The sequence below is a fragment of the Trachypithecus francoisi genome, unplaced genomic scaffold (genome assembly GCF_009764315.1).
Source record: "Trachypithecus francoisi isolate TF-2019V2 unplaced genomic scaffold, Tfra_2.0 Lachesis_group12, whole genome shotgun sequence".
In the NCBI taxonomy this organism is placed as follows: Eukaryota; Metazoa; Chordata; class Mammalia; order Primates; family Cercopithecidae; genus Trachypithecus; species Trachypithecus francoisi.
Window position 1 is genome coordinate 66,971,114 of NW_022681457.1, and position 20,776 is coordinate 66,991,889.

A 20,776-nucleotide genomic window follows, 5' to 3' on the forward strand; every position below is an offset into this window, starting at 1 on the left:
GTCAAGGCTGCAGTGAGCTGTGATTGTGCCACTGTACTCCAGCCCGAACAAGGACAGCAAGACCCTGTCTCAAAAAAAAAAAAAAAAAAAGCCAAAAAGCTAAAAAAATGGAATGTGGGCTCTGAGATCTGGGTCTCTAAAAATTTACCATTCAGTATATCAGAAATGGGTTAGATTCAAATGAGGAAAAACTGTAGTCGGTAAATTTTGTTTATATTTCCATTTAAGGCAAATACATAAAAACAACAGCCCTAAAGCAATTTCTGCAAGTTTCTTTCTGGTATTATCTGATGCTGCAAAACTGATGTGCTCTGAAGTCCTTCATACTTTTACTACACTCGAAAGGTTTTGTTCTAAGATAAAGTATCTGTTGTTCTAAAAGGGATACATGATAAGAGAAAGGTTGCATCTTTTTATTGTAATCATAAACTATTCCCACCATTTGAGTTCTCTAACAGTATGTAATGATGATAATTGCAATCATTTAAAAAATAAATATCAGATACTATCCAAAGGGAATTATATGTATTTAATTATAATTTAGTCATTGTAATACAATTACAGAATTTTACAAATAGAAAAAAAAACACACAAATAAATATATCTGATTTCAGTTAGGATATGGTGAAATGGAGATGATGCTTAATAAAGGATATAATTTGGCATTATATTCTAGGGTTTATAGAGATGTTAATTATTTATAAGGGGTTTCTGAAATTATTCTGCATCCATGTTAATACAGGCCTTCTAAGAACGAGTAGATTCTGAGCAGAAGCAAAAGGATGTCCCACATTCAGTATAGATATGAAATAGATGATGAAGATTTTCTTATATTTAATCACATTTAATCACATTCAAGGCTTTCTCAATTATGAAGCCTTATATGTTGAGTAAGTTGTGAAGGACGTCTAAACTCTTTACCACACTGGACACATGTATAGGGTTTCTCACCAGTGTGGATCCTTTGATGCAGAGTAAGTTCTGAGCCACGACTAAAGCCCTTCCCACATTCCTTACATTCATAGGGTTTCTCTCCAGTATGAGTTCTCAGATGTTCAGTAAGGTGTGAGCCACGAATAAAAGCCTTCCCACATTGTTTACATTCATAAGGTTTTTCACCTCTATGAATTCTCTGATGTTCACTAAGTTGTGAGCCATATATAAAGGCCTTGTCACATTCCTTACATTTGTAGGGCTTTTCACCTGTATGAATTCTTTGATGATATGTAAGTTGTGTAGCACGAACGAAAGTCTTCCCACATTCCTTACATTCATAATGTTTCTCAGCATGAATTTTCTCATGTTGAGTAAGATAGGCAACACGAATAAAGGCCTTTCCACATTCCTTACATTCAAAGGGTTTCTCACCTGTATGAATTCTCTGATGTTCACTAAGTTGTTTGCCACAAATAAAGGCCTTTCCACATTCCTTACATTTGTAGGGCTTCTCTCCGGTATGAATTCTTTGATGTTGAGTAAGATTCGAATTAGAAATAAAGGCTTTCCCACATTCTTTGCATTTATAGGGTCTCTCACCTGAATGAACTCTCAGGTGGTAAGTAAGTTGTGAGCCACGAAAAAAGGCCTTCCCACATTCTTTACATTCATAGGGTTTCTCACCTGTATGAATTCTCTGATGTTCATTCAGTTGGGAGGCACATAAAAAGGCTTTCCCACATTCTTTACATATGTAAGGCTTTTCACCAGTATGAACTCTCTGATGATATGTAAGGTGTGAACCAAGAATAAAGGCCTTTCCACATTCCTTACACTCATAAGGTTTCTCCCCACTATGAATTCTCTGATGGTAAGTAAGCTGAGAGCCAAGAATAAAGGCCTTCCCACAATCCTTACATTCATAGGGTTTCTCACCACTATGAATTCTCTGATGAAGAGTGTATTGTGAACAATAACTAAAGGCTTTTCCACATTTCTTACATTCATATGGTTTCTCCCCTGTATGAACTCTCTGATGTTCAGTGAGCTGTGAACCACGAATAAAAGCTTTCCCACATGCGTTACACTGATAAGGTTTTTCATTAGTATGAATTTTCTGATGTTGAATGAGATCAGAACTGCGACCAAAGGCCTTTCCACATTCCATACACTCATAAGGTTTTTCACCAGTCTGAATTCTCTGATGTTGCATATAGTTTGGCTTTTTGCTAAAGGTGTTCCTGTGTTTCTTAACTTCAGAGCATTTTTCTATATTATGATTTTTCTCATGTTGCATAAGGCATGACAGGTAGCTGAAACCTTGTCTACATTCCTTACATTTGTACAATTTTTCCTTGGTGGGAATTATCCGATGAAAAGTAGAAGAGGTTAAATGGCTTTCAGTTGCCCTTTCTTCACAGGTAATTTTGACACACATGTAAAGCCCTTCCTGACTTGCTTCTTGACCCTCTAAGTTGCCTTTGCACTCCATATTGTCTCCAAGACCATTGTATTGAAGGTGATGGTTGATAAGTTTCCCCATATTCTCCCACTGGAGTGATTCCATTTCATAAATTTCCTTTTCTGGAGATAACTCTTTGGTTGCACGACTGGATTCCAAGTCTGTAGAATAACAAGAAAACAAATTCCTGCTTTTGTTTACAAGGAGAAATAAAAATTCTATGGTAAAAATGATAGATGAAAATAATTCTCATAAGAATAGAATGGCTTAAACAGTACAGAAATATTTTGTGCCATTTGCTCTTTAAAGGCACAAGGAGAGAATAAAAAGGAGAGCTTATAGGAAAGAAGGTAATTAGAAAAATAGGTTAAGTCAGTGGTTCTCAAACTTTGGAATGGCTTAGAAACACCCAGGAGGCTTATAAAATAGTAATAAAAACACCCTCTTGAAAACAGATGTCTAGCTGGATATACAATCTATCAACAAATCCTATCAGCTCTCCTGTCAAAATTAAGAATCTGACCACCTCCACTACCACCATCCTAGGCCAAGTCACCCATCTCTCATTGTCATAACCTCTTAGCTGGTTTCTCTGCTTTCATCCTTGCTTCTATGATCTATTCTTCATACAGCAGCCAGAGGAATTCTTTCAAAATGTGGTTTATATCATGATTCCCCTGCTAAAAATCTTCCCCATTAATAGTGTGCCATCTCAGGATAAAATCCAAAGTCCTTAATATGGCTCACAAGACCCTACACGAACTTGCCCGTGGCCACCATTCTTATGTCATCTCCCCACCTTGGCCACTTTTCTGATATCATCACCTACTACTCCGCTAATTATTCATTTGGCTCTGGTCATAATGGCCTCCTTGGTGTTAAAGTGTCAAGCATACGCCTCTCCGTTTACAGTTTTGTTTTTAGAATGCCCTTTCTCTAGATATATGCATGGCTTGCTCCCTCATTTCAGTTTTCTGCTCAGTTGTCACATTATCAAAATATCCAGCACACAATTGTACCTATATTACATTTTTCACTAATGGATGTACCATTTCTAAAGTTTGACTACTGTCTGTCTGTCCCATGCTTAATCAAAGCAGGGACTTCATTTCATATACTGCTTTATCTCTAGTGCCTAACATCATTACTTACACATTGTTGGCATTCAATATTTGTCAACAATTTTTAAAATGTAAATGTTCCTTTATTCATAAATCTCCTTAGATGCTTCTCATACAACATAAAGTTTGAGAATAGAGCTAATAATCTTTCAGGAGTTTACCCTTGTACTTGGAACAAAATCCAAATTACTATTCATGGCCTACAAGCCCCTTTTATGATCCAATTCTTTCTTAAATTTCGCCAGCTTCTTCAAAATTACCTTTTAAGCCTCATTTTGAGCCACTGCTATCTTCGGGAACAGTGTTCTAATCTTATTGGCCTGATTTAAGCGCCAAGAACATGTCAAATTCTTTCCCATTTTAGATTTTCCATATGCTGTTCCATCTGCCAAGAATGCTGTCAAAGTGGCCACCTCCTTTGTGTGTGAAATGTCCTAGCTTAAATGTCAGCTGCTGAGAAAGACTGTCCTGGATCACTTTAATTAGGTCCATGCCATGTATTTTCTATACCTGTAATTTATTCCTAATTCTTGTTTGAATTTTTGCAATTCTAAAATTTCATTTATTTATCTGTTGATCTTTCTAATCCTCAAACTCTACAAGTGTAGGGGGAAAATGAATGTTTTATTATATAGCTAGTCCCCAGAACACAGTATACATACAATGTTTTATTTCTTTAATATAGTTTTTCACATCTTTCTTTCCACGTCTTACTTGGAAAGAAAATTGTTCTTATATTTCCCAAATGTTCTTATATTTCCCAAAGAAGTACCTCAAAATGTCCTGTAAATAGTGAAAAGTTTACACAATAAAGGTGTTATAGCATTCTGAACAAAGAAGTTGGGAAACAAGTGTACTTTTCAAATGCAGAGAAACCTATCTGATGTAACTGGATCAGCAGGCACAGGGTCTCTGACCACTGTATATAGGTTGTAGAATAACAGAGACTGGTAATGGGAAGAAAAATAAATACACATCAGTAAGTTCAAATTTAAACAGTCTTAGAAATAAGCCTCTGAAACTTGAGAAAACACACTTTTGCTGAAAAGCAAAAAGAAACTGTAGAAACAAAAGCAACTACCCCCCACCCACCTGCCATATGCACAGCACAGCTCAGTTTAACACCAATTCATGTCAGCAACATATCATGGAAAAAGACAGACCCTGCTTTTATTTTGTTTCTTTCATAGAAGAACAATATGGTTTATAAAACACTTTGAAAGAAATCAATGGGCTTATGGTGATTAAGGGAACACTATAAAGAATCAAATAAATTCAGCTGGGACCCAAAACAGCTACCTATGTGCTAGTGCCCTAATAAAAATGGGAAGAAATATAAATCTAATTATCATTCTGGGGTAGGAAGCACTATGAGAACACAGGAAGGTGCTACGCAGAAATCTAGAGGAATAAAGAAAAGGTTAGGATTAGAAAGTCTCAGAACTGTACCCAGAATGAGGAGTACATATAAAAAGTGTTCAATTAACATTTAGCAGCTCTTTTTATTGTCATTAATGAAAAACTATATGGTGAAAAAAGGGAAAACTGCAAAAGGGGTGATGAGTGAAGACAACAAAATGGAATCTGAAAAGGAGTCATCATTTTAGGAGGTTTCTTTTATTCTAGCCCCCATCAAGTCCTACTGAAGGTATCTCCTAAGTAGCTCTTGAATCTGTTACCTTATCACCAACACCACTGCTGACACTCAGGAAGCCCAAAGCATCTTTTTTTTTTTTTGAGACAGCCTCGCTCTATCATTCAGGCTGGAGTGCAGTGGTGCCATCTCAGCTCACTGCAACCTCTGCCTCCAGATTCAAGCAATTCTGCCTCAGCCTCCTGAGTAGCTGGGATTACAGGTGTGTACCACCATGCCTGGCTCATTTTTGTATTTTTAGTAGAGATGGGCCTTCACTATGTTGGCCAGGCTGGTCTCAAATTCCTGGTCTCAAGTGATCCACCTGCCTCGGCCTCCCAAAGTGCTGGGATTACAGGTATGAGCCACTGCGCCTGGCCCCAAAGCATCCTGAACCACAACAAAAACCTACTCAGTAATGTTACAAGACCCTTTGTTCTAATCTCCATCTGGCAGACAGAATGGAATAGTAAATATGAAAATCACATTATGTCACCATCTTAAGATTCTTCAACAGCCTGCAAAAATTTGGGGGATAAAATCTGAACTCTTCTGCAGTATTTTTCAAATTTCTTTTGACTGCAACCTCATAGTAAGAAATACATATGACTGAGTACACACACAAACATAAAACAAGGATATCATAAAATTCTCTTTGCTATATGTATTATATATTCATATTTTGTTATTTTATCTCCTGTTTTATTAAAAACAACAAGTGCTGCTTATAACCTTCTAGGTCATATTCACAACCTCTAGCAGTTTCTGCCTGGCCTGGCTCCAGTCAGCCTCTCCAACTCCCTTGTGGCACCTCTGCCTCGCTAGACTCCAGCTGTGAAGGCCTTCTCTCAATACCTCATATACACCAAGCTCCATCCTCCTATGGTCTTCAGTACACTGTTACTTCTGCTAGGAATGCTCTTCCCTCTTCTCTCCACCCTCAGTCTCCTTACCTGTTTTTCATTCTTTCAGGGCTCACCTGAAACTTCATGTACCATTGCACTTCCTGAGAAGTTGTCCCCAATCCCAGGCTCCTAGCAATGCTGTTCCAGTAATCTCTCTTTTGTTAAGACAGCCACTCCACCCACTGCAGTTTACAAGCAAAGCCTCCATAGCTCTGGGTGCTGGTAAGACCTCCACATCCTGCTATTAAGGCTGGCTTCTCCAATGGAGATCTCAATTTCCATAAGCTCTTAGTGTCATAGCCCTACTATCCTTAACTTATAAAAGGAATAACCATCCACCTTCCCCTAAAAGACCACTAGAGGCCAATCCTGTAATGCCTGATATCTCTGACTTATCTCAATACTCTTAGAAGCCTTGGTTTCCTGGGTCCTTGGTCATCCATGTCCTACTTCACTTATCCCATCCATGTCCTACTTCACTCCAAACTATGCCTTTTGGAATTCATCGTGTACTTTCTACAAAATCCTCTCCAACCTCTGCCCCCACTTTGATTATTTTCTTCACCTTCTTGATCCTATTAAACTTTGAGCACACTACTTGGCCGGAAACAATGTTTTCCTTCATGTCTTTCCCTCTGCCTTGCTTCACCTAACCTCTCCCAAGATAGACATAATTATAGCAAGTCAACACCAACTCACCAAGGAATCAGATATACAAAAAAAATACTCAATGTTAATTTTTCTTTTCTTTTTTTTTTTTTTTTTTGAGACGGAGTCTCACTCTGTGCCCCAGGCTGGAGTGCAGTGGCGCAATCTCGGCTAACTGCAAGCTCTGCCTCCCAGGTTCACGCCATTCTCCTGCCTCAGCCTCCTGAGTAGCTGGACTACAGGTGCCCGCCACCGTGCCCGGCTAATTTTTTGTATTTTTAGTAGAGACGGGGTTTCACCGTGTTAGCCAGGATGGTTTCGATCTCCTGACCTCGTGATCCACCCGTCTCAGCCTCCCAAAGTGCTGGAATTACAGGCGTGAGCCACCGCGCCCGGCCGATGTTAATTTTTCTACAAATATTCCTAATCATGACATTTACCGTCATAGAACTAATTGTATTCTATGGTCTCCTTGAAGCAACTCTAATTCAACTCTAATTGTTATTACCCAATGAGAAAGCCAAACAGAACAATTAAGCACAGGACTTTCATTTCCTGTTTTATACACTGATTGGCTCTTTACTCCTACTCATATAATTAATCTATATCTAAAATACCATGGATTCATTAAATATTTTAATAACCTACTATTGAATTTGAGGAGTGGAAAAATACTGAATATCAGAGGTCAGAAAAGTCAGGAAACTCCCCTTAATGCTAAAACAACAAGGTTATCTGGAAAGTCCCAAGCGGCCGTTTGTGGTTTGGTCAAAGGGCGGGAACCAATGAACAACTGACTAATGTTTAACTTTAAATGTCAGCCAATTGTAAACCTACAACTGTAAAAATCCCCAGTGACACTGTAACTTGCTGTAACTCGTTTGTGTCTGACTATAAAAGACAGCTGAACGCCGAGCTCGGGGTCTCTCCCTAGGATCTGATACCTAGCTGGAGGGAACCGAGTTCGAACTCGAAATAAAGCGATCCCTGCCGCTTGGCGTTGTCTCTGGACTCTGGTGGTTGCTTTTGGGGTCATCGCGGGTCTGGGCATTACAAATTCAAATACTAGCAAACTCCTGAACAGTCTCCTATAAATAGAAGGCATTATAGCATTAATAGTAAAAAAAGAAAAAACCAAAAAAACCCACCCCTTTATATCCTCCATCTTTGATTACCAAAAGCATATGTAGAAGCCCCGAATGCTGCACCCACAGTTCTTGCAGCCACATTACTAAAATTAATAGGCTGTGGCGTAATACAAATTACCCTAATTTTAAATCTACTAAAAGTATATAGCCTATTCATTTCTAATATCACTATGAGGAAGAATTATAACAAATTCTATTTGTTCATACTAAACAGACTTAAAATCATTGTGTATTAATCTGTAGCTCATACAGCATTACTAATTATAGCGTTTCTCATCCAAATGCCATGAAGTTTTATAGGAGCCACAGCCCTAATAACTGCCCATGACCACACAACATCAAAATGATTTTGCCTTACAAATTCAAACTACGATTCTGGCACGGTGGCTCATGCCTGTAATCCCAGCACTTTGGGAGACTGAGGTGGGCGGATCACCTCAGGTCAGGGGTTTGAGACCAGCCTGGCCAACATGGTGAAACTCCATCTCTGCTAAAAATACAAAAATTAGCTGGGGATGGTGGCAGGTGCCTGTAATCCCAGCTACTTGGGAGGCTGAGGCAAAAGAAGCGCTTGAACTCGGAAAGTGGAGGTTGCAGAGAGCTGAGATCACACAACTGCACTCCAGCCTGGGTGACAGAGCGAGACTTCATCTCAAAACAAACAAACAAAAACCAAATTCAAACTATGAACAAATCCATAGCCAAACCAGACACAAGGTTCCCCAACTTATGATACTTAGACTTACGATTTTTCAAATTTACCATGGTAAGAAAGCAATACACATTCATTATGCTTCTTGACTTACCAAGGGGGTTACATAGAATGACTTAAAATATTTTTGACATTATCCAGAAGTAACCCCAACGTATGTTGAGAAGCATCTGTACTATTAGCTCGCAGACTACAGACATTATTTCCTTTAACAGAAACGTGATAAGTACGGGCTAGCCTAACTGATCTAGCCTTTTGCAACAACTTTTTGGCTCCTAAGGCCAACAGATTACTTCTAACCTTTAAAAGTTCAGAAAGCCACATTGTTATATATGGAGGCCTGAGTTAGCAGTTGACAGCCTTACTAGCAACTATTAACCTGAATGGAGAATTATTTGAAATTGTATCATTATTTTTATGATCTAATTTGCCATTATCCAAATAGGACTAATGTACTAATTATGGCCATATAGTCCCTCTATCAATCACATCACAATGAGAAAAATTCACATATCACATTAATAACATGAAACCATTATTCACGAGAAAATACTCTCATATTTATACATCTTCTACCTCTATTACTCCTGTCACTTAACTCCAAAATTATTCCAGGACCCATATATTGTAAATGTAGTTTAAATAAAACATTCACTTGTGAATCTTATATAGAAGCTTAAAACTCTTTACGGTAGTTCCCAAAGGCTTTACTTTGTGTGGTTTCAGATACTCATAGTTAACTGAGGTCCAAAATATTAAATGGAAAATACCAGAAATAAACAATTCATAAGTTTTAAACTGTGCCATTCTGAATAGCATGATGAAATCTCACACCATCCTACCCATCTTGCTCAAGACACGAATCATCCCTTTGATGAGCATATTGTCTAATTTTGCCATTATCCAAAAAGGATCTGCCTATTAGTCACCACCCAGTAGCTATCTCCTTTATCAGATTCAAAAAACACATTATATGTATGTCTCAGTACTAGCTCTGGTTTCAGGCATCCACTGGGGGAGACTTGGGATGTATACCCTGCAGATAAGGGGGAACTGATGATTTTGCTAAGAAAGTATGCAAGAACTGCTAACTCATGCCTCCATATATAACAATATGGCTTTCTGAACTTTTAAAAGTTAGAAGTAATCTATTGACCTTAGGAGCCAAAAAATTGGTGCAACTTTGAATAAAATAAATTTCTTCTCTTCTTCTATTATAATTTTACTTACCAACTTATTTTTACCAATTACTACAACTATTTTTTTAAAAATACTCATTTGCCACCAGCCTATTTCCAACCCCAATATTTATTCATTCAGGGCAAGAAATAATTATTTGAAACTGACATTGAATGACTATTCAAACTTTAAAACTGACACTCAGCTTCAAGTCAGACTAATATTTGTACCAGTAGCTTCTTTCATCACGATTGATTATAGAATCTTCAATGTGATATATACTTTCAGATCAAAATATTAATCAATTACTTAAGTCCATACTTATATTCCTCACAACCATACTAATATTGGCTAATGCTACCAACCTCTTCCAACTCTTTTTTTTTCTTCCAACTCTTTATTGGATGAAAAACAATAGAAATTATATCATTTTTACTTATTAGATGATGATATGGCCTAAAAGACACAAATAGAGCAGCCTCCAGGCAATTTTATATACAAGTATTGGAGATATTGGATTCCTATTATCAGCATCATGATTGTTACACTCAAACACATGAGAATTCCAAAAAATTTCCATACTCAACCCCAACCCTGACACTCTCTCATTAATTAGGCTTCTCCTGGCAGCAGCAACTGGTAAATCTGCCCAATTTGGTTTTCACCCATAACTACCATCAGTGACAGAGGGCTCGATATCAGTTTTAGCCTTACTTCATTCCAGCACAATAGTTGTAACAAGAATTTTCTTATTAATACCCTTTTATCTACTAATAGAAAATAAAACACAGTGGGGTGCAGTGGTTCACAGCTGTAATGCTAGGACTTTAGGAGGCTGAGTCAGGAGGATCGCTTGGACCCAGGAGTTCAAGACCAGCCTGGGCAACACAGTAGACACAGATCTTGTGTCTACAGAAATAAATAAATAAATAAAACAAAACAAAACAAAACAAAATCAGCCATGCGTGGTGGTGCACACCTGTAGTCCCAACTACTCAGGATGCTAAGGTAGGAGAATCACTTGAGCCCAAAAGCGTGAGGCTGCAGTGAGCTGTGATTTTGCCACTGCACTCCAGTCTGGGCAACAGAATGAGATCCTGTTTCAAAAAAAGAAAAAGAAAAAAGAAAATAACAAAACTGCTTAGGTGGTATTACCACTTCATTCACAGCAATCTGTGCCGTAACACAAAATAACATTTTAAAAAATCATTTGCCTTTTCTACCTCAAACCTAGGTCTCCTAATTGTCACTAGTGGCATTAATCAACCACATTTAGCATTTCTTCACATCTGTACGCATGTATTCCTGAAACATACTTTTTCTATGCTCTAGATCTATTATTCATACCCTGAATGATGAAAAATATTCTAGAAAACTAGGAGGCCTATTTAAAACTATACTCTTTACCATGTCTTTACTCATTTTCAGAAGCCTACACTTAATAGGTATGCCCTTCCTTAAAGGCTTCTGCTCCAAAGATTTAACTATTAAAACCGCAAACACAGTATGCCAACACCTGAGCCCTTTAAATCATGCTTATTGTCACCTCCCTAAGAGCTGTCTATAGTACTCAAATTATTTTCTTTACAATCCTGGGACAACTCTGCTTTTCAACTTTAACTCAAATCAACAAAAACAACCCCCTCCTAGCTAGTTCAATTAAATGTCTTGCAATCGGTATTATTTTCACTAATTTTTTTTTTTTTTTTTTGAGACAGAGTCTTGCTCTGTCACCCCGGCTGGAGTGCAGTGGCACAATCTCAGCTCACTGCCAACTCCACCTCCCAGGTTCACACCATTCTCCTGCCTCAGCCTCCTGAGTAGCTGGGACTACAGGCACCCGCCACCACGCCCGGCTAATTTTTTGTATTTTTTTTTAGTAGAGACAGGGTTTCACCGTGTTAGCCAGTACGGTCTCGATCTCCTGACCTTGTGATCCACCCACCTTGGCCTCCCAAAGTGCTGGGATTACAGGAGTGAGCCACCATGCCCGGCCCACTGAATTTTTTTTATCTCCAAAAATATTATTCCCATAACTATTCCTCAAATGACTCTGCCATTCTACCTAAAACTCTTAGCTCGTGCTTTAACTACCTTAAGTTTCATTATAACATTAGAACTCAACTAATAACATAAAATCTTAAATTTGAATCCTCATACATATACAAATTTTCCAACCTTCTAGGTTCCTTCCCAACAGTTGTTCATGGTTTATCACCATACCTAAACCTTTCAACAAATCAAAACATAGCACCAGTTTTACTAGATTTGACTAGAAAAAGTCACTCTAAAAATCATTTCTCACTTCCAAATGATAGTTTCAATAACCATCTTCTAATTAAAGTATTTTCTTCTCCTTCCTTATCTCACTTTTATTGGCTACACTCCTAGCTATCTAATTTCCCAGAGTAATCTCAGTAACAATAAAGATACCAACAAATAAAGATCAACTGGCCACAACCATGAATCAGCCTTTATAACTATATAATGCTGTTATACCTATAGAAACTTCCTGAAGAAGTCCAAACTCTTCACCCTCAAAAATTACCCAATCCTTTAAATTTTCAAAATCAAAAATCACCTCCACTTCATCATAACCCATTATTCACATAATTATAAATAACTCTATTAACAAACCTAACAATACAACACCTCAAATAACAAAACTAGAACCTCAAGTCTCAGGGTTCTAAAGCTGAAATTCCACTTAAACTGTAACCTGACTCTTGAGAAAAATTACTGTTAAATGCTATGTCAGTACTAAGAAAATAAACATAAAATCTAACTACTCTGGATGCATTATGTGCTTTTCCTAATAATGTACTAGTACTATTATGCTTGATTGTACATTGTATATGCATGTATAATCAATCACACATTAAGATCCACTCCCCATGCATATAAGCATATACATGAAATTACAAACAGTGCTTAACACATTGAATGGCATACCCACATATGTCAGATTTACCAATATAAATACTGTTCAATACAGTAAATCCTTTATTTTACATAGGACATGAAATTATTGATTATTCACAGTACATTCAGTCAAATCAATCCTTGACAACAAGCTTATTACCACCAACAGGATTTCTTTAGTATCAAGCTTCAAGAAGCCAGCAACTTGCTTGAGACGTGTCCCACTTCTCGTTCTGGGCCCATGAAACTATGCCTACCATCTGGTTCTTACTTCATGGTCACGGACTTAAGATTGCCCATTCATTCCTCTTTAATAAGACATCTCGATGGACTAATGGCTAACCAGTCCATGATCACACATCACTGTGGTGGTGTCACACACTTGGTATTTTTTAATTTAGGGAATGTTATGATCCAACATGGCTGTCATGGACTTGATACAATAAAGCAAACTGTAGCTGAGCTGAAATTGAATAGTCTTTCTCTACAGTGAAACCATAAAGTTTAATTACTCCATGTTCAGTGAACATAGTAAAAAACATGACACAAACATGTACACACAATTTCACGTTAATTAACTCCACAATCTCAAGCTATTGTACTACTTGTGGATATAAGGCTTTTATTCTTGCCAAACCTCAAAACAGGAAATCTTGTATTTATTAACTACAGGTAAGGCATACATACATACACACACACACACACACACACACACACAAGTTCATCTAGAACTAAGTTTTAGCCCAACTCCTAAAGAATTTATCAAAATCCAAAAGGTAAATTAAAAATTAGGTTTTCTGGGTTAAAAGTTTGTTTTTTTACTAAATTTACTAAAAAATCCACCAATACTGACACAGCACTTAAACTTGACCATTTCTTCTTGAGAGGGAATTTTCTACATATAAGCTAATGTAGCTTAATTCACAACGCAAGGCACTGACAATGCCTAAATGAGTTCATATAACTCTATAAACAAATAGGTTTAGTCCTGACCTCTTTATTCATTTTTAGTAACCCTTGCAACTATCTGCATTCTAGTGAGAATATCCTCTAGATCAACAAAAACCAAAAAGAGCAGGCTTCAAGCACACTAATTAGCAGCTCATAAAACCTTACTCTACCAATACAGCCACAGAAAACAGCAATGATAAAAATTAAGCAGTTAACCAAAGGTTGACTAAGTTATACTAATTTTCCTTAGGGTTGGTAAAATTTCATGCTTGCAGTCATATAACTAACCCAAATTAATAAAACTCAGCATAAAACATGTTTAAGATTATAAACAAAGTTATACCTTAACTAGGTCATAAAAAGCTACAGCTAATATAAAAATAAACAATGAAAGTGATTTAATATATTCTGAATACATGATAGCTAAGACCTAAACTGAGAAGAAATATCCTACTATGCATAGCCATAAACTTAATTAAATTAACAAAGTTATTCACCAGAGTACTACCAGCAACAGCTTAAAACACAAAGGACTTGGCAGTGCTTATATCCCTTTTTTGTAATACGTAAACCCCAATACATCTCACTATCTCTTGCTAATTCAGCCTATACACCGTCATCTTCTGCAAAACCTTAAAAGGTATTAAACACAAGTATTTACATGAAAACATTAGGTCATGGTGCAGCTTATAAGACAGAAAGAAATGGGCTATATTTTCTAATTAAAGAACATTCCACCCACAACAAACTTTATGAAATTTAAGGCAAAAGGAAAATTTCATAGTAAATTAAGACCAGAGAGCTTAACTGAATAGGGCCATGAAGTACGCACACACCCATCCATCACCCTCCTCAAATATTTCAATATATCCAAATTTATAATTAATATAAATTTATATATGAGGAGGTGAGTCATAACAAAGTAAACATACTATATGCTTTAATAAACCAAAGTGTTTATTAAACGCAGCCTACATCTGGAAGATTTCATATTGATTTGACCACTTTGAACCAGACCTAGCCCCAAATCAACAGAAGTTAACAATTATATTTATTTAGACCAAAACATTTACTCACAACATAAGGTATAGGAGAAAGGAATTTCTTCAGGTGCTACAGAAAAAGTACCATATTGCAAAGATGAAAGAATAATTTTAAGGACAAAAAAAGCAAAACTAATCCTTTATACCTTTTATGTAATGAACAAACAACAATTTTACAAAGAGAACTTTAGCTAAAAAACCCAAAACTAGACAAGCTACCCACAGACTGACTCATATATGTAGCAAAATAGGGAGAAGATCCATGAGTAGAGATAAAAATCTGGTGATAGCTGGCTATTCAGAACAGAATTTCAGTTCAACTTTAAATTTACTCAAATTTTAATCTTAATGTAAATTTAAATGTAACTCTAGAGGGGGCACTTAAGATGGCTGACTAGAATGCACCACTAGTATGCACCACTCTCAGGGAGAGGAAACAAAGTCGCAAGTAAATACTGTCTCTTTAAGTGGATCATCTAGGACACGGATCCCCAACCCCGGGCCACAGACCCGTATTGTTTGGCAGCCTGTGAGGAACCGAGCAGCACGGCAGGAGGTGAGCAGTGGGTGAGCATCACCACCTGAGCTCAGATCAGCGGCAGCTTGAGATTCTCACAGGAGCTCGAACCCTGTAGTAAACTGTGCACAGGACGGATCTAGGTTGCGGGCTCCTTATGAGAATCGAATGCCTGATGATTTGAGGTGGAACAGTTTCATCCCCAAACCGGTCCGCCCGCCCTTCCCCTCTCGCCCCGCTCCCCCCGGCCGGAAGGAAACACTGTGTTCTGTGAAACCGGTCCTTGGTGCCAAAAAGGTTGGGCTGGTCTAAAAGACCACGTCAGGATTTACCACGGACGCCAAGGGACTCCCAGAGAATAGAGAGGAGAGAAGCCAGGCAGCCACCTTCCTGGGACTGGCATGGAGTGGGTGAAGCTCCCTAACATGGTTAAACGGTGAGAGTGAGTGTCCCTGGGCGAACCACACTTCCTACATGGCCCTTTGCAATCCTGGGCACAGGAGGACCTGCCAATCCCACCCCTGGGCCACTAGACCAACACAGAAAGCTGCCTAGAGTTTTTGCAGAGGCACTGCTTAAGCCCATGTGGAGCACCACAAGCCCCGGATCCCTGGGCAGCTCGGTGCCAGCTGCCATAACCCCAGCGGAAGCTGCAGTCACAGTGCTGAGGGGCGGTCAGACTGCCCAGCCCCTCCTCGCCAGGCAAGGCTCGGCTCCACCCTGCTCCCGCCTGAGCTCTGCAGCACAACGACCCTCTCCACAAGAACTCTGCAGGCAGGCTTTGCATTTCCCCAGGAACCTCCCAGATAGCAGACCATGCAACCCCTGCCCTACCTCCTCTGAGGCGGCTAAGGCTCACCAGCTCAGTCTTCCAGCGCAGCAACCGCACCTCTGCAGCAACGGCACCTCCGCCTAAACTCTGCGGTGGCCTGCGGTTCTGTGTTCCTCTGGGGCAAAATTCCCAGAGGTAACAGGTAACACCTCGCACCTCTGCATGCCCTCAACAGTGAAGTTCGGCGTTGTTTGGAAGGGAGGGAAATGCAAGCGCGCCACGTGCCCCGCAGCTGCCAGTCGCTATTGCAGGAGCCCTGCCCTCTTCAGTAAAAGGCCCGCAGCACAGCCGCCCTGCCCCCACCTGAACATTTCACCTGCAGCCCAGAGCCCTTCTGAAAATCCAAACCCCACATACCTTGATATTCCCTTGGGCTCCCACCACCTAAGCGTTCTGTAGGACCCTGCATGAGAGTTTGACCAGTGACCTGGAAACCAACCTGTCCCGCCTACCCGCATCAAAGCCAGCACCTGAACTCTGGGCTAGCACGACTGCAGTCCAGCCCCTTCAGGTCTCACAGGCTGTCCAGTGGGCCAGCTAGGGGCCTGGTAACTGGGGAACTACTTGCCCCATTCCAACTCTGCTGGCACCTGACCGTTTCCCCCAGGGCCTGAGGTCAGACCAACCCAACCAGCTGACACCAGCACAACACCCAATCACACAGGCCCTGTGGAGGAGGCCCCTTCTACAGCAAGCAGCAGTACTGTGACACCGGAAAACAGGTGAGCCTTAACCAATGGGGAAAGGATTCCCTATTCAATAAATGGTGCTAGGATAACTGGCTAGCCATGTACAGAAGAACGAAACTGGACCCCTACCTTTCACCATATAAAATAACTCAAGATGGCCTGATCTAGTATATGCAGAAGCCTCTGCAGATCTTACCATTTTCTCATTACATTTTGCAGGTGTTTCATCAATTTTAAGAGCTACTGATTTTAATTTTATTACAATTATAAATATAAAGCCACCAGCCATATCTAATAACAGATACCACTATTAATTGCAGCTGCGCTTTTATTACTCTCTCTCCCAGTACTAGCAACCAGCATCACCATACTGCTGACAGACCATAACCTTAATACACTTTTTTTGATCTAGATGGAGGAGGAGATCCACTTTTAGACCAACATTTATTCTGATTTTTTTGTCTATCCAAAAGTGTACATTCTCATTTTACCAGGTTTTGGAATAATCTCACATATTGCTACCTATTATTCCGGAAAAAAAAAAGAACCATTTGGTTACATAGAAATAATATGATCCATAACATCAATGTAGCTCATAAGCTTTATCGTATGAGACTACAATATATTTACAGCAGGAATAGACATTGATACCTGAATGTATTTTACACTAGCCACTATAATTATTGCTATTCTGACAGGAGTTAAAGTATTTAACTGACTAGCAACCCCACAGGGAGGTAATATTAAATGATCTCCAGCTATATTATGAGGTTTAGGCTTTATTTTTCTGCTGACAGTTGGAGGCCTAACAGGAACTGTTCAAACTCATCGGCAGACATCAATCCTCATGATACATACTATGCTGTAGCACATTTCTAACATGTTCTATCGATAGGTGCAGTCTTCACCATTACAGGATTTATTCACTGATTCCCATATTTTCAGGTTATACACTCAACCTCAGCCAAAATCCATTTTGTATTTGTAGGTGTTAGCCTGACTTTCTTTCCACAACATTTGATTTATCAGACATGCCATGACAATACTCTAACTATATTGATGGATATACAACATGAAATACCATCTGCTATGGTTTGGATGTGGTTTGTACCCACCAAATCTCATCTTGAAATTTAGTTCCCAGTATGGCGTCTTGGGTGATGGGGTTTAGTGGGAGGTGCTTGGGTCATGGGGGCTGGTCCCCAGAGAACAGATTAATGCCCTCCCTCAAGGATGACTGCGCTCTCGCTCTAGTAGTTCTCAAGAGAGCTGTTTAAAAAAAAAAAAGCCTGTCACCTTTCCCCTCTCTCACCATGTGATCTCTGCACACACTGGCTCCCCTACACCTTCCATCATGAATGGAAGCGGTCTGAGGTCCTCACCAGAAGCCAAACAGACAGAGGTGCCATGCTTCTTGTGCAACCTGCAGAACCACGAGCCAAATAAACCTCTGATCTTTATAAATTACCCAGCCTAGGGTATCCTTGATAGTAACACAATATGAACTAAGACACCCATTACACTTGAATTAGTTTCACGGTAACACTCTGAAAAGTGATCAGCATCTATGTTTAAATACCAAAACTAAAAACATCCACAGAATTTTTTCAATAATTCTAGCACTGTTTACTTCAATTAAAATTTTTGAAATATGCCTATTCTTAAAATCCATCACCAAAGAACACTGAAGCCTTAAAACATGAGACCCCCTTAGGAAAAAGGTAAGCTAAAATTTATTTACATCTTTCACTATTCCTACAATATTAGGACCATTTATTTATATTCTAAACATTTCATTCCCAAACATCATGTTTCCTACCCCCAATTGCCAAATCCATAATAGTCTCTTTTCAACAATGATTAGCACAACTTGTACTAACATAATAATACATAATGTCAAAGGATGTTATTGCCAATAACACCTCTTAAAGCACAATTTCAAGCAACCATCCTTTTTCACCACCACCACTTAAGTTACCAGATCATTTACCTTTATGCCACCCCTCCAGCTTTCTTCCTTTCCTTTCCTTTCTTTCCTTCCTTCCTCTCTCTCTCTCTCTTTCTTTCTTTCTCTTTCTCTCCTTTCCTTTCCTTTCCTTTCCCTCTCCTTTTTTTTTTTTTTTTTTTTTTGACATGGTCTTGCTGTTGCCCAGGCTGAAATGCAGTGGCGTGACCATGGTTCACTGCAACCTTGACCTCGGGGCTCAAATGATCCTCCCACCTCAGTCTCCAAAGTAGCTAGGACCACAGGCATGTGCCATAATGCCCCGCTAATTTTTATTTTAAGTAGAGATGGGGTTTTGCTGTGTTGCCCAGGCTGGTCCTGAACTCCTGGGCTCAAGCAATTCACCCACCTTAGCCTCCCAAAGTGCTGGGATTACAGGCTTGAGCCATTGTGACCAGCCTACCACCATTTTAAAGATTCTCCTTTGAAAACAAAACAAAACAAAAAGCTCTCCTGATTCTGTGGTTCACTCTGTAGTGGACAGGAGCTGCAGTGGACAGGAGCTGCAGGGTGAACTACAGAATCAGGAAAGTGGTAACACTTCTCAAGAGGTATGCACGCTTCCCGTCTATACCTTTTGCTTTTCTTTCTCTCCTACCACCATAATTAACATTTTGCCATATTTCCTTCCTAAATTTGTTCCATGGATTTTTATGTAGTTGAAATAATACTGCATATACAAACTGTAATCACATTTCTTTCCCCTAATTATTACAGTGTTCTTAAAACCTTCTAAAATATTTGTAAACTCTATTCGTAACTTTGAGGGCTACTCAAATGGGCTTTCAACAGTTCCTGGTGAGTTAATTCACTGTCCCACTCTAGTTTTTTTTTTTTTTTTTGAGATGGAGTCTCGCTCTGTCACCCAGGCTGGAGTGCAGTGGTGCGATCTGGGCTCACTGCAAGCTCCGCCTCCCGTGTTTAAGCCATTCTCCTGCCTCAGCCTCCTGAGTAGCTGGGGCTACAGGCGCCTGTCACCTCGCCTGGCTAGATTTTTTGTATTTTTTAGTAGAGATGGGGTTTCACCGTGTTAGCCAGGATGGTCTCGATCTCCTGACCTTGTGATCCACCCGTCTCGGCCTCCCAAAGTGCTGGGATTACAGGCTTGAGCCACCGCGCCCGGCCCTCACTCTAGTTTTTATTGTTGACTTACTTCTTTATCACTCTCTTTTAAATACTCTACAATGAGGTTTTTGTTCCTCTCATTTCCAAACCCACCTTGTCAGGGTCACCAACACCCTTCATCTTGCCAAATCCAATAGCCAGTTTTCAGCCTTCCTCTTACTTGAACTCTTAGCGTTATCTCTCTGAGTTAACCGCTTTGTCCTTTTGTCAGCTGGCTTCCAATACACTGCATTCCTTCTTCCTAGGTCACAGGTTACTCAGGTTAGTCCTCAATTTCCTTTGCTAGATTGTTCCTGACTGAATGTTGGAACACCCCATGGTTCAGTCCTTGAACTGTACCTTGCCTTCCATCGAAACCAATTTGCTTCATAATCTCACTCAGTTCCTCGGTACAGAGATTAATCCTGCATTTATCTCTTCGGTCCTGACTATCCCCTCCACCTAAAGGCTTCCAAATGCTTATCTAACTTCATCCCACGGATATCTAATGAGCATATCAAATACATAACTCTTGACTTCCTTCTCCAGCCTTCCAAACCCTGAGGCCTCTATTGCCAATCTTCAAAATAACTCCATTATGAAGGTATTAAATCTACCTTCAAAATATTACCTGTTTTCATCACCTCCACATATTAAACCCAATTCCAAGTCACTGTTATCTCTAGTGTGAACTTCTGAAGTAGTCCTCTCATTAGTCTTCCTGCTTTCATTCTTATCCTCACTGTCCACATAGCACTCAAGAGTGACCTTTAAACAAAGATCCTTTACTTATCTGCAAAAAAATCAGCCAGGGGCTCCTGATTGCACTTAGAATAAAATCTCACCGCTTGCAAAAACCAACAAGGTCCTACATGATTTGATCTCTGCCTATTTCTCTGACCTCACCTCGAATTTCCACTTTCAGTAGCCACACTGGCCTTCTTGCTGATTCTCAAACAAGTGAAGGTC

General features: G+C 39.4%; 1 protein-coding gene across 6 annotated transcripts in view; it reads right to left on the bottom strand.

Annotated features, from left to right (window-relative positions):
- Nucleotides 1-505: 505 nt before the first annotated feature.
- The window catches only part of ZNF571 (zinc finger protein 571), a 33,311-nt gene continuing 13,040 nt past the window's right edge, over nt 506-20,776 (bottom strand). For all 6 annotated transcript variants that reach the window (XM_033226028.1, XM_033226025.1, XM_033226029.1 and 3 more), the window contains one exon: nt 506-2,559. In XM_033226028.1, the coding sequence (XP_033081919.1) occupies nt 866-2,559 (1,694 nt within the window). In that variant the 3' untranslated portion in view covers nt 506-865. The remainder of the gene's footprint in view (nt 2,560-20,776) is intronic.